The following is a 21,020-nucleotide window of genomic DNA, read 5'->3' on the forward strand; positions in this document are numbered from 1 at the left end:
GTTTGTCTTTGGACAGAGAAACTGAAATTGAGATTTTTTTTTTTTACATAAATGCCTAATGTCAGTGTAGATCCCCCAAATCCTTTAGTGATTATGTTAAAATAAAATGACATTACTCACAGTCATTATTATAAATGCTTACTACAATATTACATTTAAAGATTAGGGTTTAAAATAAAATGTTTGTAGTTTTGTTGAAAAATTATGGAATATAAATTTTGATTTTAAGGATAACTTTATTCCCATAGTCATAATGTTATAAAAGTGTGCGCACACACACACATACGCACACACAAAGCGCCTTATGTGGATTTGATATCAATAAGGAGTGGATAACAAGAAGGGATGGACGTCTACCCATTATAATTTATTTTTCTGAAAAAATAAAAAGTAACATATTGACACATTGTCAAGTTATGCAATTATATCCGGTTCTATTGTATGAAAAATGTCATTTGAAATGAACTCAGCTACTTTAATGAGAATCCCAATTCATTCTTATCACAGATGAACTTCAGGATATAATGTCTTCCTGAGTTGGTAGCTGAGCACAATGACTGATCAGACAGGGGTGAACTTGTAATTATTTGCAGATGGCCTGTGCAAAAAAATGTATATATATATATACATGTATGCACACATATATGTATCATCTCTGGAATTTTTCTTTTTTTTTTTTGGAAGATTTCATTTATTTATTTGAGAAAGAGACAGAGATAGTGAGAGAGAGCAGGAGTTGGGAGGAGAGGGAGAGGTAGAAGCAGGTTCCCCGCTGAGCAGGGAGCCCGATGTAGGACTCGATCCCAGGACCCTGGGATCATGACCTGAGCTGAAGGCAGACACTTAACTGACTGAGCCACCCAGGCGCCCCTGGAATTTTTCTTTTTAAAACATTTAAGTATCAATTCAAATTTGGCTCTGGAATAAGTGTCTTCCAAAGATTTTTAGGAAAGACAGTGTTTAAAGGAAAGGTATTTAATTGGGATGGGAAAGTTGTGAACTTGCTGGAAAAAGGGGTAATGGCAAAATGACAGAGGTAAATAAAATTGTAGATGACAAGATACATATGAAGAGAAACAACCAGGGGAAAAAATGTGTACTGCTTATATGTAGAAAAACAATTTGACATCATTGGTTGTTTTGAATGGTGTATGGTCTTAGAAGCAACAAGTAGATGTAGAGAAAAAGAACTAAATTTTAAACTGAGAGTTAAAGTTCTGAGTTCCATTATAGTTCTCATACTAACCAGACTGGTAAACTGAGGCAGACTGTCTCATTTCTCTGAGACTTATTTTAAATATGTAAAATGAGGACATTGTTCTAAAAAATCACTCAGGTTTTTTTCAGCTATACCTTTTATTTTATCCTTTATTTTACTTATATCTGTTATTTTATCTAATCTAGGTTTAGAGAAAATTTATATAAAAGTTAATGGAAACTTTTTTCTAATGATAAGAGTTGTCCCTATTTTCAGACTCGGTGAAAAATCATTAACTCTTTATGAATTTTAATATCTATTATTTATTTTGTTTTTCTGAGTATGTATTATAATTGACTATCTCAAAAGAGGTAAGGAAGTTGAAACTTTTTTCTTTTTACACATAACAACTTTAATTGTTAACTTAAAGGTGAAATAGAAAGTTAGTACCCTAACTAGGATTAAAATACTCCATTGTTCAGACAGATGTGTTCCTTAGACCTTAAGCAACGTAATCCAATGAACCAAATGGCATAGACGAATTCCTCTTTTACGCATCTTCTAAAACTGTTTCCTTTCTTCTTTTCTGAAGATTAATTTAGACCTAATAGTTTTAGGACCTAATAGTTTAGGACTTAGTAACTTATAGTGTCACTTGTTTTAAAAAAAATTGCCACTTATTGTAAGGATATACCTAATATTTAAGTCATCTAATTTATTTCTTACTTGCTTCTCTATTTTCTAATTGTGAATGTATTGAAAACAAAAGTGTGACAGAAATAGCATCTAGTCCATATGTTCTCTCCTGAAACAAAAATTTCTGCCTGGAAAAATCCTAAAAACTGTTACTGATTTTTTGACTTACATAGCAGTGTTCTTTAAACTAAATTTGGCAACTGTGTAATTACCCTTCTCTCTAGGGAGAAAGTAATGAAGACAATAGTCAATAGGAAGTTAAATGGTCATTTTCAGCTTTTAAGCCTCTATTATTGCCCAGTTGCATTCAGTACAGAGAGAATCCACAAACATCCCAATTTATAGCCAGAATGTTGAAAACCTCATGCTTTTGTCTTAAAGGAAACTTCTAGACCTGTTAGAATTTTTGGTTTAGGCGAAATACCAGATGGAATCACTTTTCTAGGATTAGGTCTCGTATATTCATAATTACCTGATATTTTCTGGACCTTAACATACCTTGCTAAACACACACTGAGGCATGTTCACTTAGTAAAAGTCCATTTAGTAAATGCTTATTAAATATCATGGATGGTTATTAAGGATCAAAAATGTATGAGGCTCTGGAGGTGCAGAGGCTAATTAGGCATAAGTTTTTATTTCTACCATTTAGTAAAAGAAAAATCTATGCTCTACTAAATGCAGAATGGCATGTTGTTACAATAATAAATGTTTAGAGGGAGCACACAGGAAAGAGGGGTTAATTTTGAGTGGGGGGTAGGGTGGAGATTGAGGTCATGAGAAATTTCATAGCAGAATTATGAACTGAGTCTTGAGAGAAGAGTAGAGGTAAACAGAGGTAGAAAGAGAAGATAAAGGATTTGCAGGTGTGTGTATGACAATGGCAACCAATGCAAGAATTGCAAATGGAGGGGCACTTGGGTGGCTCAGTCAGTTAAGTGTCTCCGTTCAATTCAGATCATGATCTCAGGGTCCTGGGATTGGGCCGCGCGTGGGGCTTCCTGCTCAGTGAGGAGTCTGCTTCTCCCTCTGCCCCTCTCTCTCAAATAAATAAATAAAATCTAAAAAAAAAGTTACAAATGGAAATATAGGTAATTCAGTTTTTCTAGTACTCAATCTCAGGGTGTTGGGTGGGGGTTAAGGGGAGATGTGAGACCAAAGATAAGACTGCCAAAGTGAACAAACAAGGGCTAGATCATGGTCAGAAGGGGAGGGGAATTGGCAGCTTACATTCATTATTAGCAATTTAGAACCATTGAGGTGCTTTAAAGTCAAAATTGGTGTCATCAATTTTGTTTTTTACAGAGATCATTTGGCAGCAGAATGTGGAAGTATATGTGCCAATCTTACTAGCTCTGTTCACATACCCGACCAGACATGTCCTTTCCTCAAACTCTGCAAGTCACATCCATTCTCTAACTCCTAATTAAGATACTAACTCCCCTCTCAAACCTTCTTCAATTAACTTCTTGCCTCACTCCCACCAACACCAGAACCACCACCACCACCACTACCATCATCATCATCATCATCATCAAGTCTTTCTTCTCTGAACACCCATCCTACTCCATTTGTACCAAAATTAATGCAAATGTTCTACCTTCAGTTTTATTGTTAAAATAAAAATCTTGAAATGCTCCGTGTTACTCTGAACAGAGTAATGCTCAGTTAATGCTATTGAAAAATTGAATGGTTATTCCTTAGAAATTTAATTTTTTTATATAATTTTCTTGGAATTAAAAGACAGTAAGTTTGTTCATGAAGCTTAGTTTTAGAAGTCTAGATTTCACTAAGAATGGTATGAAATATTTCCATAGTCAAAATATCTGCTCTCTTTAATTAAAGAAGCCCCAATTTTCAGTATTACTGGTCTGTTGTGATAATGAGCATTCTCTATGTACATGTAAAGGATAATAGTGGTTTGCTTATTCTTTATCTGAAAAGAGATTGTAATATAGAACACAAGTTGAGCTAGAAGGCACTTATCTAAAGCACATGATACAAAATGCATGATATAATATTCTTTGGTTTGAATTAGTAAATTAAGGGTAAAGACATTTTATTTGGTAGTCAAAAGTTCTTGTATTCCAAAGTTAAAATGATAATTATTTAAATTATATAAATACTTATTCTTTGTTCAAATGGCATAGGATATATGTTGTTATAAAGAAAATGGTTATTTCCCCCATAAGATAAAGAAAATTTAATGGACACATTTGAGAAAAATTTCCTAGAGCAACTTAAAGGCAATAATAGCAGAAAATGAGAGGATATGGGTGACAAAGGTTAGAATAGGGAGGAGGAAGTTTCACAACATGATTCACATTTCTCAAAACAATTTTCCCTAAATTATCAGTGTTTGTATTTTATATAGCCATATTTTAGATTCATTAAACAAATCATTCAACTCCTGTTTCATTACTTTTATTTTTCAGGGTGAAGATGGTTTTCCAGGATTCAAAGGTGACATGGGTCTTAAAGGAGATAGAGTAAGTAAGAAGAAAATTCATACCAGAACATACATTTATGTGTGTGTGTGTGTATGTGTGCATATGTGTGTGTATAGTTCTATAATTAAATATAGCAAATACAGGATAAATAAAAATGTTCATACTGTCTGAGATTTTGCTGCTTTGGTTTTTATATGAAGATTAGACATACTCATTTTTGTGGACGTAATATAGTCTTTCAGATTTTATATTAAATTTCCATGTGTCTTATAGCCTATGTGTGTGTGTGTATACAAAGTTGAGTAGTACCATTTATGGATATTTTCTAAATTGGTGATCAAATTGCTTAAAAGAAGTAGATTGATAGATTTCTTATAAATTTTGTAGGGAGCTGTGTTGCTTGGAAACCATATATTTGCAACTTTCTTGAACTTCCATTATTAGTGATCTTGAATTTTTGAGTGTAAAGATGGTATACTTTTTTTCTGGTAATGAGTGTCTAGAAAACAAACAAAAATCTGAGTTACCCAAAGTAAGCTAAGCTAAGTGTTTTATTGGGAAGATTTATTTTATATCTAACTCAATAATACCTAATATCAAAGAAGCATACTGCCGGATATTTTTGTTTCCCTAAAAAATACGTAATGCCTGTTTCCAGAATGGGGGCAGTAACTTACACATTTCAAGGTGAAAACCAAAGTCTAAAATGAAGACATTTTTCTTGTGTTCCAAACAGTGATTTCCAAAATTGCTATTGTCAGAAAATTACTTTTTCCTACTAACCTGCTAGGTTCTTAGGCTGGGGCCCTGTAAAATTAGATTGACAAGAGACAGATTAACAAGAGAAAAACAAACAAGTTTTCTAGCATGTGCCTCATGTTTACACACGGGAACGCTCCATGATAATTAACTCAAAGGGGTGGTTAGAATTTGAGTTCATATGGCATTTTAGCAAAGGAAAAAGAGACATGACAAGGAAAAGAACTTTGAGTTTCTAGGGCTGCAAATTGTGGGAAGGCAGATACATGGAAAAGTAATGGTAGATAAAAGCTAGTTAATAAAGTTCGTTGTATAGACTCCTCTGGTGTCTGCTGTTGGCTCCAGACCAACAAGTCTAGCAGTCTCCAGTGATTAACTTTTGTCCTTTCTTGTAGAAAGGGGAGGAAAGGCACCTTTGCAAATCTGTATCTTGCTTTTAGCACCTTCTCTTGCTTCTGCTTCTTCTCACTTGCCTTCAGCTCAAAATAATCTTCACACCCACATGGCATATTTTGGGGTTGAATATTCTGCCACCCTCCACAATCTAACCTTGATTTTTACTTTTTTCTTTAGCAACAGAGATATATTAAAATTACTTTAACATGAAACATGGTAACATCGGACTTTTGTAGGTTTTCAAATGTCAGACTATATTCAGTTGTTTATTTACTAATGGAAAGATTGATAAAATCAAAGATCTTCAAACCTCTTTGTCCTAAATAAAACATGCGTAAACAAATGAGGAGTTGAAGAATATGACTTTTTGATAGACTATACTCTCTGTTATTCAATCTCTAATATATTTAAATTACAAGAATGTTATTACTCTATTTCAGGGAGAAGTTGGTCAAGTGGGTCCAAGAGGAGAAGATGGCCCTGAAGGACCCAAAGGTCGAGCAGGTCCAACTGGAGACCCTGGTCCTTCTGGTCAAGCAGGAGAAAAGGTCAGTGAACAACTTTAAATTCCCAGGTGCTCTTGCAGATGATGTTTCATTGTCATTTAAAAATATTTTTAGTCATCCATGTCAGAAATCTGGAGGATTCTATTACTTTTCAAGCATATCCATATACTGTTAGGAGTATAACCGTTAGATGGCTCCATTTATCCTTTTTCACTCTCCCTTGTTGCCCGTCCCCTCTGTTCTCCTTGGCTATGCAGAATCAGCAGCTCTTCAAGCTCTTGCACATTAGAGGTTGAAAATTTGAGTGAGAGTAACAAAGGATCAAAGAATCAATGAAAGATGGTCTACTTACTGTTTTGGAAGAAGTGGAATCATCTTTACTCCTCGAGCCAAAATGTACACTTCCTGTTTTTTTCCACATAAACATGCATTTTCACAGAGCAAGTGTTTTTAAAAAAATCCTAATGTCCAAGCCCAACTTCAAGAGATTTTAATTTTAGTCTGGGGTTAACCCAAACATCGCCATGTTTTAAAACATCCCAAGTAATTCTAATACTCATTGGTTTCAGAGCCATTGTGCTATATGCAATATGTCAAAAAATATTTTCAACCATTACATCTACATTTACATGTAATATTACACAACATTGAAATTATGCCTTCATTGAGTATTTAGTGATGTGATGAACACTTTATAAATGTAGCTACAAAGTTAAATTAAAAAGGAACAAGAAATGTCTGTGACAGGTGTTATCCTATTACACTAAAGGATAATATAAATAATAATTATTTCTTGGTGGTATAATTCAGATGATTTCCTTCCTTTTAATATGTATATCTACTTTCCAAATTTTCCGTATTGAGCACGCCATTATTCTATAAAGTATGGAAATTCCATGCTACTTAATAAAATTTTAACCTCCCTTCTTGCCATCCTGTCTCAGAAGAAAAATGTATGAGGATCATACAGGCACTGTGACTAGATAAGTAAGAAAAAATTTCCCCATGTCATTAGGAATCCTGACTAGTGGTTCTTCTACAGTTTCACCCTCCCAGCTGCCAATTATGAACTGATGAATAATGTCATTGTGTTTAGGCAGGAGAAGGAAAGAATGGGAGAAAACAAGGGTTTACAAGGCCTTCCACTTCAAGTACTCACTTGTCAATAGTTTTAGACTATTCTGGACCTTCCTCTCACCCTTGCTCCACTTGATTTGTATAAATGATCCCACCACCTCTTCAGAGGTATCAGGACTTTATCCCACAGTTCTTCATTTTTAATATTTCCTTTTTTTCCATTATTATTTTCCCTTTATCGAAGTTCCCTATCCCCATATTGAAAATGCCAACAAATTTTCTGTCTGGATTTATTTTGAAATAACTCTAAAGTGAATAAGAGTTTAAATGGTAATACAGTAATTAACATAGAACGCAAAGACTTTATGATCATAATTAGAGAATTTCATTAACCTTGAAATCAGTGGCATAAAACAGATATGATAACTTAATATATCCAAAGGGACATCATTATAAGCCGCTTCTTAGGGCTTGTTTGCATATTTTCCATCTGAAGGCTGCTTCCCTATGCAGCGTTGATCAACTCTAGTTCAATCTCTAATAACAAGGTCATAAACTATATTCCTGTTTTCTTGCTTTCATTCATCTAGTAAAATATTTATTGTTTATAGTGTTACTGCTCAACTTTTACCGTTGTATGTAGTAATTTGGATTTGTTTTTGTTTCTGTTCTTATTTTGTTTAAATGTACATGGAAAGTAATGATACCATGTGCTTCCTAATGTTTAAGAGTTTTGTAAATAATATTTTATATATGAAGTGTGTTTTTGTAAAATCTTAAGGAAAATACGTCAAAGTAAAATTCCACAAACATATTTGATTCACTTCATGCAACTTAATTTAATTTTCTCTCTACTTGTATTTTTAAATTAATGCTTTGTTCCAGGGGCAACTTTCTTAGTATAGTGTTTTAACCTTCTTGGTATTTCTTACACATCTTTGGAATTTGGTAAAGGTAATTTACCATTTGTTTTAGCACTTTAAGAATGAAAGGTAATCTCATTGCACTAGAAGAAAATTGTGGCGCATTTAAGTCTTAACCCACAGGAATTAACACTCCACAAAATCATCACTATTTAGCTGTAGTTTGCAACATTTGATATATCTGATAACCCAGATTTATCCAGATGTTTGAATAAAAGAAGAAACGTTGCTCAAAAATTAGGTCAGAATTTCTTGTATAGTTACTTGAACTACAGTGAGAAATAGTTAAATAATTCATGATTGCTTGCTTTATATTTACTGTGAGAAATGAAATAATTTTATCAAAAAGATTCACTTTAGTTGAGACAATAAAAACTAAATGTAGTTCTAACTACATCAACTAACTTTAAATAGTTTTAAAAAGCTTAGGCATTTTCTTTGTTCATGCTTAAGAGTTCAGAAAGAGTCCTAGAATTCTCTTTAGCTCAGGGTTCTGTGTCCTCAAAGAAGGCACTGTCACTTAAAAGGTAAGTTAGCAAAATTATAGAATTAGAAATATGTCCAAAACAATTTTCCCTATTCAAATGAGGAAATATAATGTAAGTAAAGTATGGTGAAAACTTGCAAATCTTCCTTTTGAGTGTTCAGATATGTATTTCTAACTTTTAGAAAAATGACTGAACTCATCGTTGATACTTAATTCAACTTAGAATTTTTATTTGTTATTATTTTTTTTAACTTTAGGGGAAACTTGGTGTTCCAGGATTACCAGGATATCCAGGAAGACAAGGTCCAAAGGTAAAACAGTTAGGTTGATTTTTTCTTGATTTTGTAGAAATTAATCACAGATAATTACCTTTCAGTTTGTAACATCGAGATGATAAATCCTTAAAATATAATTTCACAGGGGAAACACATGGGGTATGTTGGTGCCTGGTGTGCAGGGAGCTCAGAGAGCCTAGGTGATTATGGATTGGAGTATTTTAGCAGACAGCGTCATGAAAGGAAGGCATAGTCAGCTACTTCCTTGTTACTGGAATAAGGACTATTCCAGGGTGACATACTAGTACATCTAGAAGTTATAATGGGGATGATAGGTGATGGAGAATAGCTTTTGATTTCATTTCTAGTACCCTAAGGGTTGGAATTGCCACTTGCTTTAAAAAAAAAAAAAAAAAGAATTACAATACATCTTTCATCATCTTTATTTTCCCTCATTTCCATGGTATTTGTTTCCTAGGGCTACTGTAACAAATCTCCACAGACTTGGTGACTTAAAACAATGGGGATTTACTCTTTTACAGTTCTTGAGACCAGAAGCCTAAAATCAAGGTGTCAGCAGGGCCCCCAGTCCCTCCAAAAGCTCTAGGGGGGAGTCTATCCTTGCCTTTTCTAGCTTCTGGTAGCCCAGGGCAGTCCTTGGCTTGTGTCTGCATAACTGCAATCTCTGCTGCCTTCACATAGCCTTTTTTTTTTTTTTTTCTATGTCTTCTCTTCTGTCTCTCTCTCTCTCTTTTTTTTTTAAGATTTTATTTATTGGGTGCCTGGGTGGCTCAGTTGGTTAAGCGACTGCCTTCGGCTCAGGTCATGATCCTGGAGTCCCGGGATTGAGTCCCGCATCGGGCTCCCTGCTTGGCAGGGAGTCTGCTTCTCCCTCTGACCCTCCTCCCTCTCATGCTCTCTGTCTCTCATTCTCTCTCTCTCTCAAATAAATAAATAAAATCTTAAAAAAAAAAGATTTTATTTATTTATTTGACAGAGATAGAGAGAGACAGCACAAGTAGGCAGAGAGGCAGGCAGAGGGAGAGGGAGAAGCAGGCTCTCTGCTGAGCAGGGAGTCCGATGCGGGACTGGATCACAGGACCCGGGGATCATGACCTGAGCTGAAGGTAGCCACTTAACAAACTGAGCCACCCAGGCGCCCTTCTCTTCTGTCTCTTATAAAGACACTTGTCTTTGCACTTAGGGACCACCTGGATAATCCAGGATGATCTCATTTCGAGATCCTTCACTTAATTTACACCTATGAAGACCTCTTTTTCCAAATAAGGCAACATTCACTTTCCAGAGATTTGAATATTGGATATATTGATTTAAGGCCACCATTCAATCCACTACAGAACTCGAGTGCTACTTTTAACTCTTTGAAATATACATATTTTAAGCATTAAAATGGATGGTTTTAAAAATATGTTTACTTTGGTGTACTACTTTTCCTCAAGCTAAACATAAAACTTTGTTAAGTCTGTACTTCATGCATTGACTACTTAATTACAGTGGTTAAATAAATTAATATATACATTTTTGTTATTACTATTAAGATGGGTATACACCCATGAGACTATCTATCTATCTATCTATCTATCTATCTATCTATCTATCATCTCTTTTTCATCTATCTCTCTCTGACCCATTCAGGCTTGACAGGTATAGTACATGAGGATAGATCCTAGTTATATAATAATCCCCAAACATGTATGTATTAATAAGTTTCACAGATAATCATTGGGAAACCAGAATGTCCTTTCTCTTGACAAATGTGAACTACATACACTTGTGTTTGCTCATTGTCATGTGATGACACTATATTAGGCTTGCCACGTGGCTTTGTTTTATAACTTTTCATTGGGTTTCTAGAAAGTACGCATTTCCTTGTATAGTAGGAGGTAAACATAATGCTTTGAGACCTTCTAAAATGAGATTCATTTCATTTGTGATTTAAGAATAACATGAGCTTTTGATTTGGATTTCCCTGATGCTGAGCGATGTTGAGCACTTTTTCATGTGTCTGTTGGCCATTTGGATGTCTTCTTTGGAAAAATGTCTGTTCATGTCTTCTGCCCATTTCTTGATTGGATCATTTGTTCTTTGGGTGTTGAGTTTCATAAGTTCTTTATAGATTTTGGATACTAGCCCTTTATCTGATATGTCATTTGCAAATATCTTCTCCCATTCTGTCGGTTGTCTTTTGGTTTTGTTGACTGATGGAACACTACATCAAAAAAAAAAAAAAAAAAAAAAAGCAGTTGGTGTAAAAAAAAAAGAATAACATGAGCATCATTTAAAGGTTTCTAGCTACATTTAGAACACTGATTAGTAAAAAAAAAAAAAAAAAGAACACTGATTAGTAAGTTCTACCTTTTAAATATTGTCTCTAATACACTGCCCTGTTTCCTAGCTACCTTCCTTTCAAATGTCAAGCATTTTCGAAAGAATTATGAGTAAAAAAAGACATTCACTGCATAACCCATAACCCACAACCTTAAGCTATCCTTAGATTGCTTGAAGAGTTCTTGATCTAATTACAAAGTTGAATTGCAGTTGTGGTGTTTTGATTTAAAAACAGAAAACCGTCCTATTACTTGAATGAACACAATATTCTTTTATTTGACATTCTTATTTTCTTCTGTTTTTTTTTCCTGAGACAATACTCTGTTCAATATTCTTTGAGTTATTTTTATTAACAAAATGCACCAGAATGACTATAGAGAAATGTTTCCTCCTAGAGGAATCAAACATTTTTCTTTACTCTTTAACCAAAATGTCTGAAACTCTGGCTTTTATTTTTTTATATTATCTTTCTTCATAACAACTTTTTTATGATCAAAAATGATTTATGTTTCTTGGTTCTAAAACAAAAAATAATGGGCTCATCAAAGATCAAAGATAGATTCACATTTTTTCCCTATGTGGAAGCTAATGAATTTTGAATAGATTTAAATCTATATTGTACTAAAAGTGAAATTTGGCTGCTGATCTCTTTTAAGCAATTTAAGGACTATAATTAAACAATATAATTTATTTAATATCTTTCTAGCAATATAAATCACAATGGGTATTTGAAAGTTGCACCACTGTAAATACTATAAAATGATAGCTACTTCAAAAAGTAAAATCTGTTTTAACGTAGGATTCTTTGTATTTAAAACAGCATTCAAATAATTTTGTAACCTTCACAATTGGTGAGTCAATTTCACCATTAATCTTTGACTTTGGGGCATTTTGTTTGCTGTTTGTTCTTTCCATTTAAAAGCATTATAATGCCTTTTCATGGAAATTATATATTTTGGTGGTAACCCCTTATATGAGAAAAGAGGAAGAGTATGCCCATATATTATAAACTGTTTAGTTGGTGGATTGGGCATTTTTGTTATTTTCTTATAAGTTGCTTAGAGCAGAAACTATGTAAGAAAATAAGTTTATTAAAAATTAAATTGATGCATAGAGCAATTTGTTTGAATGGAGTCTCTATAAATATGATTAGTTATCTATTCTACTCAAGACAGAAATGAATATTTGTTCTCAAATAAAACCTGATAGACTAGATTATTTCCATATTGGATTGTACTTGCTTGTCAAATTCCTAGAGTAGTCACATACTAATGCTCTACCAGATCTAACTGATTGTCCATAGAGAAAGAGCAATGGCTTTGAAATCCCTTTAAAAAATGTAATTCGCAGACATTATTTCCCCATTATGTGAATATTACATGTCCTAACAATTGTCCTCAGGTGAATCACATAGTAATCTCTATAGACATGAATTAGAATATATTGGGAAATGAATCATAAGAAGAAGGTTACCAGTGTATACTACGGTTATTATTTTGATCATCAGCTCCCATAAGGCTTCACATATGATTTTCCGGATTTGTGGAGGAAATACAATTGGTATCTGTTGTATATATCACCTGGAGAAATTGTTAAAAATGCAAATTCCTGGATCCTACTGCCAGAGAGATAGATCCTAAAAATATGGAATCACTCTGGATTATTTCAATGTGGAGGGGGCCACATATCATTTGGAGAAATATTATTTTAGGGGTAATTCAATCCAAATGAATGGATAAAAAAGCAGGGAATGTATTCAAGTGAAAGAAGGCTTTGTTATATCTCCCTTAACATATGGGGAAGTTTGTAAAATCTGAGTGTCTACTACTCTTTGCTAGATACTTTACACATTATTGCATTTAATTTATATAGTGGTCTGAATAAGAAAAGTGAGTATTTGGAAGTCCTCCCACACTTTCCAGAGTCTCATAGTTAGTAAGCTGAGGAGAAAGGATCTGAACCTTAATCTGTTCTATTTCATAATGCAATGATGAGGCAAACCAATCACAGTCATGTTCAAAGGAATCTCTGAGCAGACGAAAATCTGGACATAGGCACAAGGTGAAATGGGAGAATTATATTCCATTTGTAAGATGTAGCTGTTTGGGGGCGCCTGGGTGGCTCAGTCGGTTAAGCGACTGCCTTCGGCTCAGGTCATGATCCTGGAGTCCTGGGATCGAGTCCCGCATCGGGCTCCCTGCTCAGCGGGGAGCCTGCTTCTCCCTCTGACCCTCCTCCCTCTCGTGCTCTCTGTCTCTCATTCTCTCTCTCAAATAAATAAATAAAATCTTAAAAAAAAAAAAGATGTAACTGTGGATAAAATGACATGATGTTTCACTGTGCTTATTACATCTCTAAATAACCAGTATTTATTGTTATCTATTATTATCATTTTTTTTTAAGATTTTATTTATTTATTTGAGAGAGAGAATGAGAGAGAGAGCACATGAGAGGGAGGAGGGCCAGAGGGAGAAGCAGACTCCCCGCCGAGCAGGGAGCCGGATGCGGGACTCGATCCCAGGACTCCAGGATCATGACCTGAGCCGAAGGCAGTCGCTTAACCGACTGAGCCACCCAGGCGCCCTATTATTATCATTTTTATACCCTGCCTTCCTTTATCCTAACCTCCCACAAATTCAAAGTGCCTATAAGATGTGCGTAAGTGCCCTCATTTTGTAGGAGAAAAGACTATGCTCAAAGAGGATAAGTAATGTACCCAACTTACTTAGGTAAATGTATGATAAATGTAAGTCTTGGGTTTATGTCTTTGGAATTTCAAAAACAGGATTTTAATGCTGGACTTTCTGACTTAGACTCTCAGCTAGATCTAACCACATTCAAACATCAAACAGGAAAGGAGGAAGATTTTTAGTCTTTATGATTTTATTTAGTTCTAAAGGTATAAAAATAAACTAAAAAGTGGTAAGTATACAAATGTAATAATGTTAATTCAGGAAAACTGTTTTATAAAATGCCTATTTTAACATTTAATTATTCATGCTCATGAATGTAGAGTTGTAAGTCAAAATTATTGCATATAAAATGTCCTTTTGCTATTTTCTAATGTGACAAATGATAATATTTAATTATTTTAAAGTTAAAAACTAAAATCTATTCTATCAATTCATGCTTTCAATGCTTCCAGGATTTCAGATGTCCCTGTAAGTTCATTTTCAAATAGATGCATAGAGGTTGTATGGTATCTTAAAATTCTATTTCTGATTTAAGTATTACCAGCTTGTGAGACTGTTTATTCCAAAGACTTACAGCCTATGGCTAAAAATGTTAGTTACCACGCTCATTGTTTCTTATTTTTATTTTTGTAGGGTTCCACTGGATTTCCTGGGTTTCCAGGCGCCAATGGAGAGAAAGGTGCACGGGTATGATATATAAGTGTATTGCCCTGGACTATGGAATATAAATGTTCTCGCATGAGTACCTATCTCTCAGCACTCCACTCACAGTGGACTGTAATTTGCTGCATACTGAAACTATTTGAACTGTCTTTGGCAGGGTGTCGCTGGCAAACCAGGCCCTCGGGGTCAGCGTGGTCCAACGGTGGGTGCCTCGATTTAAAATCATGATTCTCATTTTTTAGTCTGGATTTAATTTTCCAAGATAATTGTCTTCAGAAATAAAACTGATCCTATGCTTTTGGATGTGCTTGGCACAGGATCAGTTTTCATCCTTTGCTCTCCTGTGCAGGGTCCTCGAGGTTCGAGAGGCGCGAGAGGCCCCACTGGGAAACCCGGCCCGAAGGTATTATGAGTACTCCTTCCGTTCCATTTGGGTTTGCTCTCAGTTCCTCTTCCAGAGGACAAAAGCTAGGAGAAGGAATCAAAACTGATTTTTTTTTTCTTTTCTTTCTTTCTTTCGTTGTTGTTGTTAGGGCACTTCAGGTGGTGATGGCCCTCCAGGCCCTCCTGGTGAAAGAGTAAGTATTACACAGTAACATAATATAAAATAAATATTAATATTTTGCAAGTGTTTATATTTCTGGGAAAAGGTACATGTGTCTGCAGTGATTTGCAAAATCTAGTCAGAGTTTAAAAATTCCTATATTTTTCATTGACTTTTTTTTAAGAAAAGCAGAATCAGTTATGTACTACTAATTTTGTTATAGAAATGAGAGTAATATTGTGCATAATTGCCCTATGATGTCACTCTTAAACTCAAGCCAAAACAATTTTTTTTTAAAATATCTGTATAACACCTGCGCCTTCTCCTTCACTCCCCTTGCTTTCCCTATTGATATTCATTTTGTCCATGGCGCTGGAAGCAGCATTATGTTGATAAAATGCAAGCTCCCAGTAGCCATTAAGTCACAATCGATTCACATTCAAATCAAGATAAAACATCTAGTCCAGTAAATAGAAAAACTATTTAGTAAATTGATTTTCAATTGATATAAAATAAAGCTAAATATACATGAGTAAGCATGCCCTTTATTTGTTTTCTTCTGGCAAAATACAGCATTTTTGTAGCCAGAGTTTTTGAAAGCTATCTTCTAGAAAGAATTTTAAGAATTAATTTTGTATTACTGTTAAAGAAATTAGATTCACTTCTTAATGTTGTATAGCAACGTTCAGGATTATGCAGTCATAGTAATATATTTTTTGTATATTATTGTTTGAAATTTATAATAGGTGTTCCACAAAAAGAAAACAGAAACACCTTGTGATGTTTATACAAAGAAAACTGAGAATAAGTAATTTTTGGGGGGGGGCATTTCTATTTGTGACAGAAGTGTCAGTAGATAAGACACAAGAATAAACATTTAATTATGGTTGTTTCAAGGCTTTGGTTCATATTTAATTGAATTAAACATCTACTAAATGTTTCTCACTGTTGGCGAACTATTCCCAAATTGAGTCCATTCTGTACATTTTGAGTTCATAAATAATATATACATTTGAAAAATGTTATGGTCAAAGTCATCTTAATAAGAAAATGTAGTTTAGTTAAAATGGCTAAACCATTAAATGGAGTAGAACCATTTCACAAATTATAGCAAAACCAGGAGTTTTGTCTTTAAAGTACAAATTATTTTGTGCTCATATTTTGCTTATGCATTCCAAAATATCATGTATTTACAATTTTGGAACATAACACAGTGGCCCAACAGCATGATTACCTGTAATTGTAAAAATACTTTGAGGTAAGAAAAGTATATTTCGAGGATCAAAGTAAAGATTATTATAAAAAAAAATAAGGGGCGCCTGGATGGCTCAGTCGTTAAGCGTCTGCCTTCGGCTCAGGTCATGATCCCAGGGTCCTGGGATCGAGTCCCACATCGGGCTCCCTGCTCGGCGGGAAGCCTGCTTCTCCCTCTCCCACTCCCCCTGCTTGTGTTCCCTCTCTCGCTGTGTCTCTCTGTCAAATAAATAAATAAAATCTTAAAAAAAAAATTAAAGTATGCTGGTAACCATTTTCAAATAGCATTCATACATTTTAAATATACAGAACATATTTCCTGTGTTCTGTGTAGTTGATGAAACCTTTTAAGTCCTTCATATATTCTAATTTTCTGCAAAGGATCTTACCTATCATAAACTATTTAGTTATGTCTTAGGCATAGTTGATGAATGACAGAAATAATATCATCAAAATATTTTCTTCATAATATATGACTTGGGAAGTTTAGGGAGAGAGTTTTGTAGTACCATTGGGCTAGAAATGGAAATACCTATTTTCGCCTATGACTTCTTTAACAATATATTTGTTTATAAGTATACATAGTAATATATGTACATATTATATACATGCCTTAAGATATTTTATATATATATATATATACACACACACACACACACACGTATATATAATGAGTATATATGTATATACTCAGTAGGATATTCTGCAACTTAATATAATTCCTCATACTCACGGTTTGCAGATCATGGATGTCTGTTATTAAAGACTTAGTTCATAGCTTTTAGTTGGGTCTAAGATCACCAGATTTTGCAAAAGCAAAACAAAACAAAATAAAAACAAAGAAAAGAACTAAGACACTCAACTAAATTAGAATTTTTACATGAACAAGAGTTTGTGGTGTAGGCATGTCCCTTGCAATATTTAGGACATATTAAAATTATTCCTTATTTATCTAAAATTCAAATTTCACTGACACTAGGTATTATCTGGCAAACCCTGATTGGGTTCCAACACTATCTTTACACTGAGTATGTATTTTCCACTTCACCTGGAAACTATTTTGATTAATACAGACAGAACATATAAACACTTTTTATGGAATTTTATAAAGACCCACTTTTTCTTTATTTTCTCTAGAGAAGTGATGTTTGAAATTTTTTTCTTTAAAGAAATTTAAATTCAAAATCAAATTTTATTTGAAAAGGAGCCAAAATATAGAAAGCAAAGAAAGGACATTTTAAGAAATTAGAAAAATTGAGCTTGCTACATAACCTAAAAACTATTGCTTTTAAAATTTTGTATTTAAAATAAAACTTTGTTTATAATATTCTTAAGTTATTATGACGGATACTGAAGAATGAGAGTTTCATACTTTAATAAGAGTACCAAAATTTGTGAGTCCTGAAAGTTGCCCAGCGTTTTGGGTAATCGCACTGTGATATCTGCTTATTTAATGACATATCTAACTTTGAAGTTTCTTTTTGATTTTAAGATGAGATGTTGGTAATAGCAATAATTTGTGATGATTTCTGAACTAGCGTTGGCTTAAAAATGATAATGACATTTCCCTTGGAAAGGCTAACCTGATAAATTGAAAAGAATAAATTCTATTAAAGACTAATTTTAGTAAACTTTATTTTTTATTTAAATATAAATAAATCTCATTCTAGTTGAGTTACTTAAGAAATCTTATTTATATTTTCTTCCATTTTATATATATTACTTTTAGAAATGTAATTATGTTCTGGGAACATAAAGGATTATCTTTATCAATTATTTTGCTGTCACTATAGTAAGGTCTACTTTCTGCATTTTAAAGATATGTAAATATGAGTGTTGAATAATGTAGTTAATTAAGCATCAAGTTAAGAACAATATTATAAATGTATATTTGGATTGAATGTTAATGAGAATGATTATACAATGAAGTGTTTTCATCTTGTCTACCAAGAAGTTTATATGTAAGTAAAATGAGGTACTGACATCTTCAAAAATAAATTTTAAATATAGTTAAAGGTCTTTCTGAATTAGCCACTTGTTTTTTTCTTTTAGTTTTGTTTGACTGGAGCCAGAACATTTATAGAGTCAATTTTAAAAAATAACTTTTAGGGAGAGGGCTATGGAATTGAAATACTCTCTTTTGGGCGGTGTTTCCAACTAATGTTAAAAGTCTAGCATCTGTGGAACTTCTTGATACATCTATGTTCTGTTCACTTTTAATATGAATTCTAAATACTTAGTGTTCTTTATTTAAGACCGTTGTTGTGATGTGTGGTTTTGAGTACTGAATAATGCGAAAAATCATGCATTTAGCTTTTAGATTAGCATAGATTATCCTGTTGCATTGCCTCAGTTCTGTCATTACGGTGAAGAAGCTGTATGCTGTGTTTTGGTTCATCTGTAAAAATAAACAGTAAAGTACAAAGATGTATCTTTCAAGGCATATTCTCAAATTTTTCCACTGCTTTTTCTTTTCAGGGCCCTCAAGGACCTCAGGGTCCAGTTGGATTCCCTGGACCGAAAGGCCCTCCTGTAAGTGCCATAGGTTTTCTTTATCTTTCTCCATTGGACAATGTTTTCAAACTTTTGAGAGTCATAGTTTATATTTTAAATAATTTTTAGATACAAATATTGATGAAAATTCTAATAAAAACAAAATTGCAATTCATAGTGTCAAAGAATGTACATTTTTCAATTTGTTCAATTAATCCAGTTTCAGTTTATTGAGTGTTTCTGATGTAATTCAAATATATCTTAGTAAATATCTTTTCAAAGTATATCAAAGACGGAAACAACATGCATGGGTGTTATTCTCTCAAATACTCCTCTTCTGCAATGAATATTATTGATGGAATTAACTGTTACTGATTCTTAAATATTTTTTATTAGTATTTCTCTTTAGTCTTCCATCACCCAATGTGTCCTTCAAAACATCACTTCCTAAACATTTTCTAGCATTCTGACATTACTTACATCTCATTATAATGTGTTTATTTGTATTTAATACTTTTGTCTCTATAATGCATTCTTTTAAACAATGTAATGCTAACCCTTCCTGAATTATACCCCTTTTATAAAATTTGCTCAGGTATTCAATTATCTTCACAAAGTTAATTGAAATCCTTTATTCTCATACTTAAATATTCATGGGAACATAGGACATGCTCAGTGCTCAGTTGTTTTCTACTTCTTTTCTTAGCGACCTACTCAGTTTATTAATGAGAACTAGAATCAACTTACCCACTGTTTTAGTCCATTCTGGCTCTGAAAACAAAAAAAACCCCCAAAACCAACCAAACAAAAAAACACACACAGAGACCAGATTGCTTATAAACAACAAAAATATATTTCTCACAGCTCTGGATGCTGGAAGTCCTAGATCAGGGAGCCAGCATGGTCAGGTGAGGGCCCCCTTTCAGGTAACAGACTTCTTAATGTATCCTCATGTGGCAGAAGGGGTTAGGGAAGAAATTCAGGTGGAGGGATAGAGCCAAGCTCATTTTCCTACAAATTAATTGGCTCATCTTCATTGTAATCAGAAAATGTGTATGTGTGTGTGTTTATATGTAAATTCACACATACCCCTTTGTGTAAATTCACAGATACACATACACAAATGGATTATGTATTGAGTGCTTGGAATGTTCATGTTTAGAGTCTGTTAATCTCTTGCCAATGTCAGAGCAATGGAGCCTCATTTATGTCATTGATCTCATTCATGAAGCTTCCACCTTCATGACTTAAGCACCTCCCAAAGGCCCAAGTGGCTAATAACATCGCCTCTGAGGGTTAGGGTGTCAACATATGATTTAGGATTTCAACATGAATTTCAACACAAAGTTTCAGGCCATAGCACCCATGTGTCTAAGGAAGTTGCTCTCAAAGTGTGGTCCACGGATCAGAGCATCGTAGCACCACTGAGGATTTGTTAGACATGCCACCTCACTCAGCTAATCAGAGCTCCAAGAGAGGGGCCCAGTCTCTGTTTAGCGAATTTTCCAGATAGTTCTGATGCATGCTAAAGTTTGTGAGCCATTCTTCTGGTCTACACTAGAAAATGCTATGCAAACTTTAATGTGCATACAAATTGTGTTGATACCTTGTTAAAAATGTAGATTTGATTTAGTAGGTCTGGGGTGAGTCTTGAGTCTTGAGTCTTGACATTACTGACAGGGGTCCAGGTGATGCCATGCTCCTGCTCCATGGGCCAGACTTTAAGTAACAAAGCTGAAAAATGTTTTGGCTGAAAATAAGACCAACATAGTTTGAATATGATCTACTCAGCAGGAAGCTAAGTATAGTTAAAATTTTCAGTCAATAATTTGAGAACCAAATGATTTTTCACTGTAATAATACAGATAACTAAATCATTACTAGTAGTTTTACTCACATTCTGGATATTTACATTTGGAGGCTCATTGATATACATTTTTCAACTGAATATTCTAAACTGATTTTTGAACTGAATCTTTTTGACAAAACCACAACATTCACCTTGTATGAGGCAGTTTTATGGAACTTTTTATATACGCCAGTATTTCAAAAATTGTATATCCCAATTCTCTATTTTCAAATAATTATAGTTAGCCAAATACAGCTCAATAACAATCTTGCTTAAAGAAACAAATCAGAAAATTCTGCACTAAGATGTTAAAATTTAAATAAATGTTGCATCTGATTATGTTATACTTTTATTTTTTTTTAAAGATTTTATTTATTTATTTGAGACCGAGAGAATGAGAGACAGAGA

The 21,020-nt window shown here is 33.7% G+C and overlaps 1 protein-coding gene across 3 annotated transcripts in view; it reads left to right on the forward strand.

Moving 5' to 3' along the window:
* The window catches only part of COL11A1 (collagen type XI alpha 1 chain), a 206,340-nt gene that overhangs the window by 106,056 nt on the left and 79,264 nt on the right, over positions 1-21,020 (forward strand). For all 3 annotated transcript variants that reach the window (XM_064588737.1, XM_064588736.1, XM_064588735.1), the window contains 8 exons: positions 4,330-4,383; positions 5,940-6,047; positions 8,750-8,803; positions 14,443-14,496; positions 14,630-14,674; positions 14,822-14,875; positions 15,006-15,050; positions 18,749-18,802. In XM_064588737.1, coding sequence (XP_064444807.1) covers positions 4,330-4,383; positions 5,940-6,047; positions 8,750-8,803; positions 14,443-14,496; positions 14,630-14,674; positions 14,822-14,875; positions 15,006-15,050; positions 18,749-18,802 — 468 coding nt within the window. The remainder of the gene's footprint in view (positions 1-4,329; positions 4,384-5,939; positions 6,048-8,749; positions 8,804-14,442; positions 14,497-14,629; positions 14,675-14,821; positions 14,876-15,005; positions 15,051-18,748; positions 18,803-21,020) is intronic.

Source organism: Mirounga angustirostris, unplaced genomic scaffold (genome assembly GCF_029215605.1).
Source record: "Mirounga angustirostris isolate CCGP_5_RB_7025 unplaced genomic scaffold, mMirAng1.0.hap1 SCAF_4, whole genome shotgun sequence".
NCBI lineage: Eukaryota > Metazoa > Chordata > Mammalia > Carnivora > Phocidae > Mirounga > Mirounga angustirostris.